At 39.1% G+C, this 19,150-nt stretch overlaps 1 protein-coding gene across 8 annotated transcripts in view; it reads right to left on the bottom strand.

Annotated features, from left to right (window-relative positions):
• Positions 1-19,150, bottom strand: part of TNFRSF19 (TNF receptor superfamily member 19) — a 51,268-nt gene that overhangs the window by 9,110 nt on the left and 23,008 nt on the right. For all 8 annotated transcript variants that reach the window (XM_083609226.1, XM_083609231.1, XM_083609232.1 and 5 more), the window contains 2 exons: positions 15,971-16,149; positions 14,093-14,178 (listed from right to left, as the gene is read on the bottom strand). In XM_083609226.1, the coding sequence (XP_083465352.1) occupies positions 14,093-14,178; positions 15,971-16,149 (265 nt within the window). The remainder of the gene's footprint in view (positions 1-14,092; positions 14,179-15,970; positions 16,150-19,150) is intronic.

A 19,150-nucleotide genomic window follows, 5' to 3' on the forward strand; every position in this document is an offset into this window, starting at 1 on the left:
TAAACTAGTATACTGGAGAGCTGCAGGCAATGAATCAGACCGAAAGATGGCTTGAATATAAATAGCAAAGGACTTGCTGCAAAGATGACTGAATGTGTGCTAGAGCACACGCACGCACGCGCACGCACACACACACACACACAATCATTGCATGCTACTGCAGACTGAAAAGGTCTACTTTTTAGTTTCCTTTGCATTGTTAAGTAGTCCAACAGAGCTTTTCCAGGTCTAAAGCAATGGACATTGATTTGGTACGTGAGGCTTTACAGCCCTGAGAGGCATGAGTGACAAATCTGCAGAGGCACTTTCAAAGGCAAAATTGTTTGTCTCTGTAATGACTTCAATGCCACAGTTGTGACAGGCCAATGAGAGGTGTCCAATGCCCCATTTGCTCAGAAACTGTAGAATTATTTTCATTGATTGAGGCTTGAGGCTGTGGATAAGGTGCTTGTATCTGTTCAGCCAGCTTGCTGTCTTGATCCTTCATTGCTTATTTGTACTTGCTGGGGGGGGGTATTGTCCAGGTGAGTCCAGGGAGTTATGAAGATGTCATTTAATGAGGAAGCAGCCATCTTGAAAAGGTAGTGCAATGACGCCTGCTTAAAAACTCCAACTCTGGACCACTTGTGAGAGTGGTGACAGCTCAGCTCCAGGCACAGGCTTAGGCCTGCTTTTGGGACTGAACTGGCCTTGGTCACTTAGATGAGCTTTACCAGGAGAGGGACAGAGGGAGTTCAGCCCTGTAAACTCTTGCTGGCTCTCTCATCAGCTTTTGATATCATTGACCAAGGTATACTCCTTGACTGGTTGTGTGAGATGGGAGTTAGGCACACTTTGTTGCAAAGGTTTGACTCTTATCCACTGGACAGGTATCAAAGAACTTTGAGTGACTGCACCTCAGTCCCCTGCCACTTGTATTATGGTGTGCCACAGGTGACTATACTGTCCCCCATGCTACTTAATGTTTATATGAAGTTGCTGGTAATGATCCCTGTGGAAGTTTGGAGCATAGTGATGCTGATGATACCCAGCTTTATTTGTCTGTTATAGACTGTGTACTGGTTACAGTAATGGGTTGAGTGAGGGTCCATAAGTTGAAAATGAATCCTGGCTAGACTGAGTTCCCGTGGGAGGGTGGTTTCCAGGTCTGGGGGTGGGGTAATGTGCATGTTTTAGATTACACATGTACACAGCTTGAGAGTTTTCAATTCTTATTTGTTCCTGGAAGCCAAAGTGGCTTTAGTGGCTGGTATACCAACTATGTGAAGGAGCGTCTCCACCCCCAACGTTCCACCCGGACACTGAGGTCCAGCGCTGAGGGACTTCTGGTGGTTCACTCACTGCGAGAAGCCAAGTTACAGGGAACCAGGCAGAGGGCCTTCTCGGTAGTGACACCAGCCCCGTGGAACGCTCTCCCACCAGATGTCAAAGAGAAGAACAACTACCAAACTAGGGTTTTAGTGTTTTAGTGTTTGACGCACTATTGTATTTTAATATTTTAATATTTTAATATTTTGTTGGAAGCCGCCCAGAGTGGCTGGGGAAACCCAGCCAGATGGGCGGGGTATTAATAATAATAATAATAATAATAATAATAATAATAATTAATTAATTAATTAATTAATTATTATTATTATCATTCTTTAATAATCTAGCCATTGTGTCTGATGCATTGGTAATCTCTAGAAAGGGCTACCTTAAAGTGCTCTATATGGGGCTTCCTCAGAGCTGGGTCCATAAACTGAAATTGGTGCAGAATGCTGTAGCATGGTTACTTGGAGGTGTTCTATCAAACACATATTGAACTGCACCTAAAAGACCTGTACGGGTTGCCAATAAGTTACCAGATCAAGTTCAGATTTTGGTTTAAACCTATAAAGTCTTGAACAACTTGGAACCAAATGGCCAGGGAAACCAAGCCAGATGGGTGGGATATTATTATTATTATTATTATTAATAATAATAATAATAATTTATTTATTAACCAGGATGCCTGCAGGAGTGCCTTGCTTCCTACTGTCCTGTCAGAGCATTGTGCTTTGCTGTAGAGACCCTCTTACTGGGCTAATCTTGATTGGCAGCAATTGGAGTGGGGGCCTTCTCTCTGGTGACCTGCTTTCTACTGAATCACTTGACTTTGGAGTTCTGACATGTGCAAGGGAGGATATTTTGGCACTTGTTAAAAACGTACCTCTGAACTCAAGCCTTTCTGGCATTTCATGTCAATAATTAATTAAGCCTTTGACTTAGGGCTGCATTTTATTATTATTGGTATATTAATGTATTGTTCATTTTCTGTTCATTTATGCATTTTTTGTTATTTGTACAGTGTCTTGCTGGTATAAGGTGGTATATACCGGTAAATACTTTGGGTAGATGTAGATCCACTGAAATTAACAATTTGACTAGGTTAGGTCCATTAACTTCAGTTGTGTCTCCTCTGAGAACTTAGTTGGATACAACATTTTTGCGAACAGATAAAAAACATTTTTCTTTTGTTCATTAGCCTTCATCAGACATTTAACAGAGTCTATAATGTGTGTAGAGGTGCAGTGTCATGTCCAACCTACTCATGTTTATATTTAGATGTACAGACCACTTCTTCATATGTACAGTTGGTCTCTATACATGTTATAATGAACATTGGTCAAGGGCAGATCCTATTGCCATAATGCCACCCTGTGAATGATGGATGATTGAAGTAGGCTAGCTATTATTACCGCTGTTCACAGAGTTTTCTATAAAAATATGCAAAACCTGTTCACCAGTGGCAAACTAGGATGACTGTGCACACAACAACCATTGGTTCCTCTTTCAGACTGCCTTCAGTTCTCTGGAAGCAAGCTATAATCTGTCTCCAGCCCAAATGGGTTCACTCATTGCAGTAAAAGACATGAGGAGGCTTATTTCTTGCAACTGACAGTTCAACACCATGAATTGCAGTGCTTACAGAAGCCCACATCAGTACAGCAACTTCACAGGCAAAAAACAACAAAGATTTCATGAGACAAAAGATCAGAAGAAAGCAACCCAAACGTATTAGCTTCTGAAAACATGTAAAATCTGCCTGTTCCCACAAGCATGCCTGGACAAGACTGAAAGTCTATAATTTCCTGAAAAATGATCTTTGTAGTCATAATGGCTAGTTAGGAAACCAAGCACTGCCAAAATATGGTAAAATAACTATAAAACTCCTACATGTAAAAAACAAGCTGCTATGCCAAGCCTACAAAATGTACTGAATTGAAGTGAGGAGTCATTTTCATGCAATGACCTCTATTATGAGCTCCTACATTCCCTGTGCAACCTGGCAGCAAGAGAAGAATAAAAATATATGTTTGGGGAAAATAAGGGTGAAGGAATGACCGGGGTACATGGAAAGGGCAGGAAAGAAAAGAAAAGGAAGTAACCAGACAACTGCGGAATGGGAAAGGCGGCTCAGGTTAATAACAGAGCATGCCTGGATCAAAAGCTCCATCCACACTTATATTGTCCGGATATGTTAAAAGGGATGATTCATGAGTCCTCAGTACATAATTCATCTTGCTCTGTTCATACTTTTATAATGTTTTTAACACATATACTTCCCAATTCCTTCTTTCTTCATAAACTTCTAGCTGTAACGACAAAGTTTACAGCCTCCACAAACCAGTGTACCAGAACTCAAGACAATTTCGTTGCACTGAAACTAATGGAATGGTTTCATTAGTGTCAGTAGACTGGGGTGAGCTTTATCAATGCAAAAAAATGAAAACAAAAAAGTGCTGGACTGGATCAAATCGAACAGACAGCTGGATCAAATAGGTGCTCCTTCCACTCAAGGAAAGAAATATTCGGTGAGTGGAAGTGCAACTGTGGATCCAAGCCAATGCTACTCCAGCACGAAAGGGATGATATAATACACTGACAGGGACAAGTAGTTCAGACTGGGGTATAACTGGAAAGACAGTTATGATTATTTTAGTTTATTACAAATGCATGTTTAGTAAATGTATCATTAAAAAAATGAAAGAAAGCACAGTTTTAGTCAAGGGGACTCATGGAGGAGCCTTTAGAGCATGGTATTCCCATAGCCTGAGTACATACCATACGTTTCTGTGTATAAGACTATGTTATTTTCCTTTAAAATCAAGCTAAAAAATTAGGGTCGTCTTATACATGGGTAGTGAATAGGGTGGACGTTTGATTGGTTGCCGCTGCGGCTGTTAGCAGCTAATGTGCATGTTATTAGTTGCTGTGTCAATGGGTGGTGTTGATTGGCTTACGCTGAGGCAATTGGTCGTGTGATTGGCAGCTTTTGCCAGCAAGGGGACAGACGTGAGGTAGATTTTGTGACGTGTGCAGGTGAGCGATTTTCGGCAATCCCCCCCCCCCCCAAGAAAAGCTCTACAACCCTGGGTAATCAGCTCAACAACTCTGTGCCATCTCCACATTTTCTGAAATTTGAGTCCCCCAAAATAGGGGGCATCTTATAGATGGGGCATCTTGTATGTTCATGCAAGATGTATACTCATCTTTGCCCTTTTATACCCAATGATGAAAACTTTATAGATTATCTCTTTTGTATTGTGGTCCATGCCTGATTCTTGAACTTTAAGATATAATTTGTTATGAATAGTTTAGCAATTTGAGTCAATAATAAAAGTGGTATGATTCAATATTACTTTTTTATTCAGGTGCATAAAGGGAACAGAAAAAAATATGACCAATGGAACACTGGAAAGCTTTTCTCTTTAAACAAATATATGAGTTGTTATTTCATTATAGAAATGAAACTAAGTTAAATTGTGGCTGTAGTGAGATAGATTTATTATTGATGGGAAACATTTTATTTTTCTTTGTATATACATAATATTAGTAATAAATATTTTTCAGACTGTTTCTTGGATTATTTCAAATAAAAATTCTTTATTCTGCAAGTCAATAATGTTTTTGCAATCTCAATGTAAACTCAAATGCAGGGTGTTCTTTAAACAAAAAAACCTGAGCAATATTTGTGGTTATACAAAGTAATCCCAGCTGTATAATATAAGCAGTTGCCAATATACAGAACCGTTGACATTTCCCCAGTAATTTTTTTTTAAATACTGTATTCATATATTGGATTAGAAATAAAACACACACAAATCCTTAATTTATCTTATTTTCTCTTTCTTTCCCCTCCACTCCTTTGTGACCATGTACTTTCCAGTATTCATAACTTTACACACAAAGCCATTCAAGGAACGCAGCCAACTGCTTATTACATCAGACTATGCTTTCCACTGTCTACTATGTTCACTTAGAAGTCTTATTTCTAAATTAATTGTTAAAATGTTTTTCATTAATAAAGGGAATTGTAAGAATGTTCATAAAAAATAAGAATGTATTGTGTGTTTGCAAACTCTGAAACAGGGGGCAAAAAGCACTGAACATTTTATATGATTAAATAGAATGAACACAGATGAATATTGAATAACTTAACACAAAAATATTACAGCCATGGGTGTAATCCTGCTGGCCCCTCAGACACAGAACAATATCCTATAGAAGTTAGTACAACTGCTACTTCCATGCTGTGTAGCCTCTCTGCAGGCTTACAGCATACTGTTAGATGTTTCTCACTGTCTGCTAGTCTCCACACTCCAAGTTGAGGCCTTCTGCACCTGCCTTAAAGCACCTAGAAAACTTGTTCTTCTTCAAGGATCTGCGTGTTTGTTCCAGGACTAGCCAACGCACTGGGCTCCTGAGGCAGAACAAGCTGCTGCATGCTCCCAAGTGAAGTGCTGAAAGTTTACTTTGGATTCTACTGACTTGCTGCACACCTGGCAGCATATTAGCAGCTAAAGATGAATACAACACATTGCTAAACTAGCTCCTAAGGGTTGGTGCCACATTTGTTCTATGCACATGAAGCCAGTAAGGTTTTACCTTGTCCTACAACTTCTGGAAGTAAAGACTTGAGAAGCTAAACAATTTGAAATGTACAGCCTGAGCAAAATAATCTTTCTGGTTTTCAGGCATATTAGCTTCTCATGCAAACAAAAATGAAATGCCACTGAAAAATTATGGACAATACAGTAAATTCAGAGAACAAACCCAACAGAATGGATGTAGATAAGATCTAGGCAATCTAGTTGTTCAATGAGCTGCATCTAGCAGATTAGTCACTACTTAGCCTTCAATACTGCTTTCTAAATTCAAAGCATGAATACTGTAAGTCGCCTTAAGGGTCAGCCTACTGATAAATATACAAGGCCGACCGCAAAGAGCATCCACACAGTATAGGTCAATCATTATCCCATTTTCTCTGAGGAATTTCAAGTTCACTTAAATCTGATAACTGAGCAGCTAGCTCTTTGTTAATAAAAAGTAATGATTAAGTTAAATATCTTGCAGACATATTATACCTAAAACAAACACTCACTCAGCCTCTGGCAAAGAATGATGCTAATTATAGGATTGACTCAAGAGATGAAAGGTTGCTTCTAGTACTAACTTGTGCAGAAGGCTGGTTAAGAGAAATACTGACATTCTCAATCCCTGTAGTTCAAATTAACACCTTCTTCACCCTTTCCACATCATAAAGTTAAAACATTACAGACGATTGGTATAATCCTTTTAGTTCATGAAACTCGTGTTTCTACCCTTGCTATATGCACCAAGATGGGCCTGTTAGGGGAAATGGAAGGACTGTGTACGCATCTCATATCTCCTTCCAGTTTGACCATGAAGGAGTGTGGCTCTACGGTCTTACAGCAGAATGGAGAAAGTTGAGCTGGGATATCAGAGACATGCACAGACCTCCTTTTAGACAGAATTAGGCTCCCTCAGAGGTCTAAAGAGGCCCAGGCTTCTACCCCTTTTGAAGCCCATATCCGTAATAAAAATAAAAATGACAAGTCAACACATAAAAACAAAACAAGGTACCCCCACCATTTCAACAACCAGAACAAGAAATAAAAATGATATGTATGACAGCACGTCTGAGAACAAAACTCACAGGTAGGATGGGAAAAATTTGGACAACTGAAACTCCTTGGATTCTCACAACTTTCGGCTGCAAAACTAACCCACATACCTGCGAGTAAGCCCCACTGAATTCAAAAGAACTTACTTCTGAGTAGACATGGTTAGGATTTCACTAATCATACTGTGAGGGAAGAGGTTAAATCACACCCCAAGATAGGGCACAATAGCTGTAAGTGCTTTATGAGAGAGGAGCAATAAGACAGGTATTTGTTGTGGCCTATTTGTATCCTCTGGGCTCCATATATGTATCTGAGTAATTAATATGGATAAACAGGAATTCTAACATAACTGAATTTATATGTCAATGGATAGATATTCAAACACAAGAGGAGTTCAGTTTTCAGTTTTAAATATTCCTAAAGAAACTGGAAATTAGCCAGTTTAATGTACGTTGTAAGATATTTGAATACCACACAAAATACCCGTCAGAAAAAGGCACATTTTTTACAGATTGAGCAGGAAGAATATATTCTGTCTTTAAAGCTTTGGTATACAAACGACCTTTCTTTTTTCTCCATCAAGGTAAAATTAATCAAGTAGTGTGAATAACCATGTACAGAGCTGACTGAGTATGCAACCTGCTTGATAAACGCAATGGGACATCCCTAGGGTGCACTGTTTTCAGTCATCCAGAGTCTCCTCAGGAGGGTGAGGCCTAGTCAGAGAATAAAATACTGAGACAGCACTTTTAAAGGTAATTTTAAGAAAAGCTGGAGGGAAAGAAGTCAAGTCAGTAAGCCAAAAGCATGAGTGGCAAAAATATGTTAGCTGATTGTCTTAGAGGTGCTTCAGAGGACTTCTGAGCTCCAGGGAAGGAGCAGTCTAGACACAAAATTGGGGGGGAGGGAGGCAACTCCGTATGATGCATGATAAATAAAGCATCTCGGTTGTCAAAAGAAAAGCACTGACTTGTGTTTTTTAGCCTCCATACATGGCTACTTATTAACAAGGGAGTTTGGTGGAAATAATGGGGACAAAAAGACTTGGGCAGCACATTTATTTCAAAGTGTGTCCAGCTGAAAGCGACGTGGATGTATTTTTTAAAAAGAAAATAGAATTAAGAAACTAGTAGGAATGGGTAGTATTCAACTTAGTTTGACTCAGAGCAAACCCAGTGAAATTAATGAACCTAATTTAGGCATGCTTATTAATTTCAATGGGTCTGTGAGTAAAACATCATCCAATGTTTCAAACAAGTTTCTGTTATACAGATGCAAACATTTCATTTCTGCCTAATGCTCTCTCACACCTCTTTCTGCCTGATAGCTCTGAGAGGCCAGGCAGATGAACTAGCTATAATCTAGGCATTACAAGCTTCTGAAGTGTGTACCAATTGATATGGAGAAAGCAACTAGCTACAAACTGCTTATAACAAAACACAGGGAAGAAAAAGCAAATGGAAAATTCTCTTCCTGCTGTTATTATAGTTGTGCACAATTAAGTACAACAACAACAATTTATTATTTGTACCCTGCCCATCTGACTACTTATTTCTCTATTTCTTTAATGCATTGAGCTACTCATTTTCCTCCCTTTACTGGTAATATTAGTTTTGCTTTTTTTCTTTCTCAACTCTTGCTACAAAAGGATTAATGCTAATGCAGAAGTCTCTAAGAATACCTTTTACCTATTTAAGCCCTGAGACAATAGGCTGTGTCTTTGGCTTTTGTAGACATTTTGAGGAAAACACTAGCAGGAAGGGAGGTTTGCACAGTGAACAAACTAGCCATTCATTGTGCCTTATTTCCTTGAGAAAAATATAAAGCCACCAGTGACTGGCAGGCCACAGGAGAAAGTAAAAGGGAATACTAATGTCACCTAAAAGATAGTATCTCGATCTCTACTATCTGCAATTATTAAAATGAATTCTAATCAAATACAAACCTGCTTCCTAACCCCCATAGTACAATCAGATGGATCCAAAAGGAAGATGGAGAAAAAATGCAACATAAAATGAGCATCATCCATGAACAGCCAACATGGAAAGTCTACAGCTCTGTGACAAAGGACATGCTATGTAAGCAGAAGAACCCATGGTGCAGTTCACAGCATTGTAGTTCAATTTATTTTTTCAGTTTCACATTTAAAAACCCCCTCTAAAAATAAACATTTAAAAGCCCATTCAACTAGCTTTAAAGAGCCCTTGAAAGAAATACACTTTTCACTTTGCACCACACACCATCCCACTATCACCTTGCAATCTGGCTAACAGCATGAGGAAGCTATGGTGGAGCATGATCCTCTAGCGCACTGCATTTTGTCACTTAGATGACAAGTGATTGAGGGAAATGAGAAGAGAGGCTTGAAAAAACGTCACCCTTTTCTCCTTTGCTGCTGCTACACCCAGCCAATTCATCAGGTAAGGAGATGGAAGGGGGAATGTATGAGGCACATGGCTCAGCCATGGGCCCAGTGGAGGTAAGCAAACCTGCTCCAAGGCAATCAAATTTTATTTTGGGAAACCTGGAAAATCCTGAGCCAAACCAAAGGGAGCCTTGGAAGATTTGTCCTTCACACACCCACACATCTAGTGTGTTGCTTACATTTCATGACATCTAAGCTTTCTTTTCATTTCTGACTTGCAGTCGCTGTGAACAAAAATTACAGAATGAAACAAAACTACAAACTTGTGAAGCTCTTTCCATAAACCTCGATTCTAGAATATGTCTTTGTCAAATGACACTATTTACATTATCTTGTTTTGCCACCCACCCACTAACCCACCCAAGGTTTTTTCCCAGTACTGTAAGTAGCAAAGTTGTGGAAAAACTAGTTGAAGCCAGCTAGGTGCACACTGTGCTTTTGGCTAGCATAGGATAGGCCTTAGGGAAGGAGCACATAGAAATATTGGCAACACTGCAATGAATAGTGAAACTGTACCATGTATATCAGTGTTGCTGGTCAAGCAGAGGGCCTCTGAATAGGGGCTACAGAATTCAGTTCTACTTTTGCCACTCTTTTAAAAGCATAATAAGAGCCATATTGATTGATTTTATAAGCTGGGATTAAAAGAAAGGTCTATAGTCCTTTATATGATTCTTCCAAAATTCAGTGCAGCCCAAATATAAGACTACTGCTACTCCATTCCAGGCATCTCACTAAATACAAACCTATGCAGTCCTACCTGAATGTGATAGAACAGCAGAGTAACCGACATAAAATGTTGTGAAGACTCTCTTCTAATCAGACTGATATAAAGCAATATTTATTTTCCACCTTTCCTTCAAGGTGCTGTAAAGGTCCTCCCTCTCCCCATTTTATCCTCACAACATTTCTGTGAGGTAGGTTAGATTGAAATATGGTGAAATGGGAATCAGAAACTTGATCTCCCAGGTTCTTGTCCTAGTCCTAGAACTCTAGGGTTACTGCAGTCGGAAGCAGTGTACAGGCAGAAATGGGAAAATCTGGATGAATGGCAACAGATATGTTGTCAACTTTGCCAAAAAAAGCTCAAAGCTCAACAACTTTTGTGTCCATATTTTCACTTTTTGAAATATGGCAACCCTAGCTACTACATCACACAAAGGGCAAATATGATTACAATATCTGAGGTGACATTTATTCCTCGTATAACTAAACACTAATGATGTATAATTAAACTATTAGTGATGACAAGGCATGCTTTTAAAATTCAATTTAGTTGCAACTGATTGTATTTATGATACTTCTGCAAATGACCTTCATTTATAAAAGATATAATCACTGTAAGGTAACAAAGAAGGGTGTGATAAAATCAGAGAAAACCTGTAGTTAAATTCATTTATAGGATGTTTGTATTAAACTAAGTTATCAAACTGATTTCACTTGTTTAACGTTCTTATTTCATAGTTTAATGAGCAAAAGATCTGAAGCTAACATCACACTATTAAACTGCTTAATATTGTTATTTCAACTTTCTAAAAACTCTCTTGCATGCCAAGCTTACCTTCACTAAAACCGCTATATATACTTAATATTTGGCAAAACATTTGTTTACAAGATGATACATATCAACCTCAGAATTCAAAATGCTGGGAAAAATAAACATCACTGCTTCATATAAAAATAGTATTATGAAACTGTATGTCTTGCAAACACATTATGTGAAGATAAAAGGCTTTATCACCAGCAGTCAAAAGCAATGGAATAGAGAAACACACAATGTCTTGATGTCGTGAAAACAGGGAAACTGTACTAGAAGTTACAGGGAGCCAAGAAACTAGACATGCAGCTGCTGTTTTTGGCAAGAGCCATGTGTTAGGAAAACATCTTCTGGCCTAAAGTTCAAAACATAGCTATAGTTTAGTCAGAAAATCTTGCAGAAAATCAATGCTTTTTTATTCCAGACACTGAAACATGAAGCAATCCAAAATGACCGCTCCCCGCATTAACTGGGGGGCGGCTTTTGCGTGGTCGCGCACAGCCCCCCCTGGAGACTACTAGACCCCCGGCAGGGTAGCTGGCTTCACCGCGCCCCCCCCAGCTGGATACCTGGAGGTTCCCGCCTAGCCTCATCAATCAGCCAATCCTGGCTGGGGTGTGTGTTGCCAAGGGAGTTGGCCAGGTAGAGTTAGGACCGCCCACACTCACAACAGAGGGTGTAACTTACCTGTTGCTCCTCAGTCGGCTCCTGAACTTCCCCCACCCTGCCCTCCCTCAGTTTATACCTTCTTTCACAGTTTAACCTTCTTCCTTACAGCTATGCAGGCACTGCTGCGGTCCTAGATGGTCGTCATAGAGGGATCAGGAAGGAATTTCCCTGCATTGGCAGGTTCTGCCTTCCCCGTAGCAAAATGTCACAACTTTGGCAGTTTGTAGGCCTTGGGCGGAATCCTTTAGTCTATCTTCTCTCAATGGGGGGCATGAAGCAGTGACCCACCCACCCCCTGCGGTGGCGATCCCAAGGTTCCCCGTTAAAGGGGTTATTTTGAGGGGAGGCACTGGCCATACGCCAATGGGTTGTTAGTGCTCTCCCCTACGACGCGGCAAAATGGGGGGCGGGCTCTCTGCTTGAACAGATGTTCTCCAGAGTCAGCCCAATCCCCACACACTTTGGATAACCCTGATGTTCCCCAGATTCCCGGCTGGGGACTGGGACGGAAAAACGCCCAATGCCTGAGCCAAAGTCTTTCTACATCTGAGAATTTAATAAAGTTGTGGCCAATTTTAATCCCGTAACACGTTGTCAGGTATCATTATTCCTCCCGGGGGTCGCCTGGGGGAGGGGTCTCCGCCTGTCCATGCAAATGTGGAAGAGCAAACGTTTTATACAGCTTTGGACAATCGGTGGTGAAAATAAGATTAGCCCACATCTTGACTAAAAGAAGCTATGCAAAATAGGTACTGCCAGTGAAATTGTTCAGCTCTCATTCTCAATGAGCTTAATGTCTGCTATTTTTTAAACATTCTGCAACCAGTCTTGGAGAGCCAAGACTTAACAAGGGCTTGATTATTATTTGTTGTAATGAATTCCATCTGATTTTTAAAAGTTTTAAATAAATAAAACCCATCAGAAGATAACTGAGTAAAATTTAATGTAAGGTTTTTTTGTACACTTTCCTACCTTTATTAAAAGATTTTTTCTTCTCAATACAGAAATAATTGAATATACTGTACATTAATTTAGTATTGTTTTAATTTCTGCTTAAAATCTTGCACTGCCATTGTACAATCAAATTTCTCTGTAAGTAAATGCAAATATTTGGACTTGCTATTTTAAATGAATTTATGCATAGGCTTCAGTTGCTATTATCATATGACACAGAATTTTTTGTTTACCCTATAAAGTTTACCCAAGAACGATAACAATTCTCTTGGCCTTTTACACCCCTTACTTGATCATTACAAAATCCTTTCAACTTTCTGATGGTCTTTTAACAACTCACAAGCAGCTTTTCCATGAGTAAATATTTAAACCATGTTTTAAAGAGGTCTACAGAGAGAGTGAAGATGAAAGCTAGCCCTGAAATTTATAGCCAGCTGGGTAATAATCAACTGCTTCCAGCATTCTGTAGTCCTCATTAATGCTCCACCATTTGATGAGACTTTAACTCTGGAAGTGTAGCCTCAACTTGTATTCAAGAGCAAACAAAAATTTGCCAAAGCATACACATTGTGATTAATTTATATAGCCACATAACCTTAATATTTGCAACTTTTATCTATTTGAGATAAAGAATTAGCAGTGTACAAATGTATGCTTAATACTTGAATGAATTTGAAGCATTATGCAAAACATTATATGTTCTTACTAAAAATGCATTATTTTATTCACACATTACTATTTTATTTATTATTTATATCACACCTATGTATACTGTTCTTCGCACAAATAAAAACAAATTAGAAAACTGCACCATGAATGGCATCAAAATACTAGAAAGATAGTTTGATACCAGAACTCATTATTAAACAGAACTACAGACACTGTCGGTTCATGTCAATATTAAAACATAACACATGTGACCCATAGCAAAATGTTAGTGTGGGACACAGCCATTCACAGTTCCAGTTGGTTAGCCATGCCCTTCTGCACAGTACTCACAGTACTTTCATTCCTCCTCTTGCCATAAAGAGAAGGCATCCATTAAAACTACAAGGAAGCAAGGGCATACAAACAACTCCAGGATTATCCCCACTGCCAGGCTCAGCTTCAAATCTGGGATTGTTCTGCTCAGAAGTGAAGAGGAGCCAAGGTCAACAAGAACAAGGGCTGGGAAACCACTCAGAGAAACAATTACTGGTTAACATGCTTATACACTATTCATCCATTTGTGGCTGAAGCTTGTGCCTCATTCTGCAAGGGACAAGGCTCTCGAGTACCAGTTCTGCCTGGAGAAGGGCTGCCTAGTGTTTGTCCCATGTTAGAACCTGGGACAGTGCACTGGGAAATCAGCAGGGCCTAGGCTAGACAGCCTCTTTTAAAAGGCTAGGATTATCAAGCAGTTTTATTTTAGTGATATGCCATTTGCTTTTCTAGGTGAGGTATTTGTGGCAACGTTATCAGTTTCAATTATTAAATTCAATTCAGCTGTACATGTTTAAAAAAACTCAAACAAACCTGAATTCAATATCATACTATTTTACTGTCAGGAGCACTTACAGTGAGGTTCATAAGGAGGTGGAGGGTCACCACAAGGAACACATTCCATATCCTGAAAGCCCCCAAGCTTGGTTTTTCTATAGAATCTGAAAGACAGAGGAACAAATAACACATTCCTCATGTTGTCTACAAAATTTTAACAGCAGGACATACAGACATATTTCATAGATAAGGAAGAGTGTACCTAGAGAACAGCTCTGGAAAAATGTGAGATCATGCAGTAAATCAGTAACTAAGTTAGAGGATAAAATCCAATGTCTATTAATACCGAGAACAGATATTAAAGTTATTAATGGGAGGGGGAAGGGAGCAATGAAACCAGCTTTCCTTTTAGCTATTTCCCCACCACCACTTGTTTCACAGTAGTAACATCAATTTCCAACACCACATCACCAAAGAGCAGCATTCTGAGAAAGGTTCTGATGAGTGTGGGGACCTGTACAACATTCCAAACAGCTTATGTATGGAATTTCTGCCCATTCCCCCCCACCCGACAACAGTCTGTACATAATGATAAACAATGGTTTGCTGTGTTATGTGGATGAGCCTCTATAAGACCATGTGAAGCACTAGGCTAGCATACTCTCCCATCTGTCCTCCCATGCAGCTGGGAGGAGAACTTCTACCAAGTTTCAATTCAAAGAATCTTGGCTAACTGTTATGTACAAGCTGGGAACCGTGATTCATGGCAAATGGTTAGCCAAACAACCATATTAATAAATTCACGGTTTGAAGTTTGCTTGTTTAGCAACTAACCATTACAGCGGTACCTTGGTTTACAACCAAACAGAGGTCCATTTGTAAACCAAAACAGGTTGTAACCCAAGGCATGCTTTCGCTAATGTGGCCTCCAAAATTTTTTTGTTTGTAATCCAAAAAAATGGGTTGTAATCCAAAAAAAGGTTGCAAACTGGGACTTCCGGGTTTGACGTGTTTGTAATCCAAAACATTTGCAAACCAAGACGTATGCAAACCAAGGTACCACTGTATATGATTTAATGTTTTTAAAGTAATGCTAAGCTGAGATTCTTTGAAACCAAACCTGGGAAAAGTCCTTCTAGCCATGGAACAGGAGTGGAAAGGAATAAATAACAAAGTTTGAAACTTTGTTTAAGGGCTCATGGAGGCTCATCCACATAGTGTTAAACCATGGTTTTGTGTATATGCAAATATAAGACCAAGTCTTATATTTAACCATATATGAGAATATTTTAAGCTCTTGTTCCACAGCTGTGGTCACTCAAATAAAAGAGATCTCTACCTTTTTAAAGGTAGTGCCATCTTTCTGATAAAATTCTATGTGTTGTGCTGTGAAATAAACCAACTCTTCAGCACTAGCTTAAGCACGGTAGCATGAAAATTAGAATTTTTCATGTCAGAGTGATATTATGTTTACAACTTTTTAAAAATGACCAGAAAAGCATGTGGAATACAGTAAGCCTGCAATTTACATTGGGTTATGTTCTGCGGATCGTGCCTAAAGCCAAAATAGTGTCTAGTCAAAACACATTGGGTTCAATGGCAGGTGGGATTGCCAAAGTCTTTTTTTCCTGGATGCCCACCCTCTATTTATTTGTTAAGTGTAAAGCTGAATGTGCACAAGCTAAATATACGTAATTTGAGGGGTTATTGTACATGTGGTTAATGGATTTCATAGTGCTGGAATAACGTAATGTTTCTCATTGAAGCACTGAAGTATTCATCAAGGACATGAAATCAGTCCTGAAGATATAATCAGCAAAACAAAAAGGTAGAGTCATCAGTCTATGATGGGAAAGCCAGCAAAGTCTCAGATTGTACGGCTTTCTAAATCTGAAGTGTGTTGTACTAACCCTGCAGACAAGTTATTTCTAGTTTCCTTATGATTCCTTAACTCACCCTGGCAAGCAGTCTCCACAAACAGCATTGCTGGTAGCAGAACAATTGGCTTTCTGAAATCGATTTATTAGAGCGCAGTCCAAACATGGTTTGCACTTCTGAAAGCCCCTGTCCTCCTTGAATCTGTTTGGTCTGCATGTCATGCACTGGGCATCCTCCCCATATCCAAAGCCGCATTCCTGTAGGGATTAACAAGCAAGAACACACTATTCAGAAATTTAGAAGCGTGAATAAAGGGAGATTGCAAGGATGAAGCAAAGACTCAGTGTAATTATTTCCGAGAATAAGACTTTCTAGAGACAAAAGCAATCCTTTCAGCAAGTTCAAATGTGTCTTCCACTACTAATAATCTCCCTTACTTCTATAAGCAATACTTATTCATCTACTTTATTTGAGAAACGGCTAAGCATTTGAATGATAAAGGACTCCATGGTCTCCCACAGCTACATTATTACAGGCTTATGGGAATTATTGAGCTGTCCACTATTAATTAAGCTAGGTTTGTGAAAATGCAGAAGCTCTAAGTTCTTGGACACTTACACCAAAACAGGAAAAATAAAAGCATATCAAATGATAGTAGCTAAACTAAGAAAGTAAATAACCATTTGCAACTGTTTGAAATATGCATCTTTCATCTTTATAATAAAGTGCAAAACTCTGCTTTTCACTAAAAAACAAGGCATCATGGATCCAATTTTTAAAAACCCAAATATTAACTACCAATATTAACATGTTTTCAATGTTTATTAGCAACACTGAGAACATAGTGAGGAGCTGGTGCTATGTATTTAAAATAGCTAGAATATGATAGTAATTTATTTAGCAAAATTGGAGTGCAAATTACTTTATTTAAGGAATGTGTGCACCTTCCTTCAATATTTCCAAGGTGGTTCACACAAATGATATAATACAATAAAACAGCATCAATGATATTAATAAAATAGTAAAGCAAAACTGAATAAAAACAGCAACATAAAATATACCATTAAGTTAAAATTCTTGAGAAAATAAAAAGGGTATTTGACTGATGTGGAGGATACATTACCTATAGCGCTCTGAGAAGTGAATTATTTAAGCAAGGTGCCACTATGAAGAAGGCCTCTCCAGTCACCACCACCCGACTCATTTTAGATGGCTGGGGAGGTCTACTGAAAATAACCTCCGTGCATAGGCAGGTTTATGTGGGAGTCCACCATGTTGCTATTTTAGAGTGCTCATTATAAAGCCTTCCCTTACCCAATTCCTTGCATATTTTTGTGGCAGTTTGCAGCCACTGTTTGAGCGCAAATTTAAAATGAATTGGTTTCTTCACTGTGTGGTACCAAATGTTTAGGGGGTCATACAGTAAGCATGATGACATCAAGTGCTATGTAGTCAACCAGATATGGTCCTGCGATGCCACTGAGTTCTCCAGTTGTCCTCACTCTAAAAAGGGAGTGCAAGTGTATCGCACACTTTCCTATTTCTTTGGGAAACCCTTTCCCTCCTTGTAATTTTCTATTGCCAAAACCAGCCAAGTGGTGTCTTTCTTGCAAAAGCTAACTCTACAAAAGCACTCTGCTAGACATAATGATTAGCTTTGCCTTTAGGAAGCAGCTGAAAGACTCTCTCATTTGGCTTTAGGGAGGTTAAAGTTATGCCTGTTGTTGAATTTTTTTTTTACTAAGATCAAATTCTTATTCAGAGTCATAAGAGTGGGCTACAATGTTCATAGTGGTCCCTTTTTGATAATAATAAGCACCAGTATGTCATTACTGCAAATATATTCCATAAACAAACTGCAAGGGATATCTGCATTTATATTGTTCTGGCAAATGGTAGTGGATAGGGGTGATATCAGGAACAAGAGTTTTAGAAACAGACACTTCTCCCACATCCTTCCCTTAAATACTAGATAAACTAAAAACACAGCATTTTTATATGAAGTAATTTGTTTCTTTTTAAAAAGCATATTGTATTCTGAAATGTGCATATTGTAGTTAGAGTTGCAAAGCATATTGTTTGAAAGAGCTAATTTTGAAGGACAAAATGTTATCCAGTAACTGCTTCAAAATAGTTCCTTTGAAAGACTTGCCAAAGATATGGAAGATATGTTTTAAATAGCACATACAATAGACCAGTTTCCTGATTACTATGTTAAAAGCAAGCAAGATAATCTAACGTGTATCTAATTTAATGGACATAGAATTGGACAAAGTATAATAATTTATTTATAAATTATCTATAAGCCTTCAGACTGATGCAAGCTATAACTAGGGCTAAACCCAAATGGCCCCTCAAATTTCACAGGCATATTTGACAAGGCATTAAAGGCAATGCATTTTGAGTGGGTATTATTTTTTGGGTTTAGGAAAACACTCACTGGCACTCTTGAAGTTCTGTCAGGCTAGTGGCTGCCATTCCTCCCCAACCTCCATATCCAACCTCCCAACCTCCACGTAAGAAAGAGGCACTGTATTAAGGGAGAGAAACAAAAACAGTGGCTGCCACCTTGATGGCTCTTCAAGAGCTCAAATGTCATCAACCACTCCCAAAAATAAGCCTGCTAAAAACAGTGGGAGGGACATGAATCTGACCTTTAGACAGTTTGTAAGTAAACCAATTCTTAACTTACCAAACCTGTGGTCTTTTCCTATGCTGGGGGTAGAGAGATGTTTTGGAACTTACAAGAGCCTATTTTAAAGGTCTAACATTCCTTATTTCCATGCTTTAGTTTGCTGCATATTTTGTGATTTTAAATCTCTGCTAAGGGTTCTCTCATCAAAGAGTACTTGCCCCAAACTTAAGATCTTGGCAACCAGGAATTTTTACCTGTATTTTCTTGAACCAACAGATACAAGCTGTGTATTGCTAACAGCGTACTGCTAACAGTGACTCCATCGAACAAGGGGAAGTGAATTGTTGTAGTGAATTCCATAGCCATGAGTTAATAATACAAACACACATGAAGTTTATTTCCTCTTCTTCCCTCACCCCCCTCTCTCTCCCAAACAGCCCTGTCTCTCTTCCCCGTACCCCACTTTACTGGCTTCTCTATCAGGGCTTGGTCTAGTCATTTCATTGCTGGGACAAGGGTCCACCCTAGAAGATGCCATCTACCAACTGGAGACAGCAGTAGAGGAAGCCACCCAGGGGCATGGACGAGCCACCCCATTCCTTTCTCTCTGCAACCACATTCTG

This window comes from Podarcis filfolensis (assembly GCF_964270895.1).
Source record: "Podarcis filfolensis genome assembly, chromosome: 4".
Lineage (NCBI taxonomy): Eukaryota > Metazoa > Chordata > Lepidosauria > Squamata > Lacertidae > Podarcis > Podarcis filfolensis.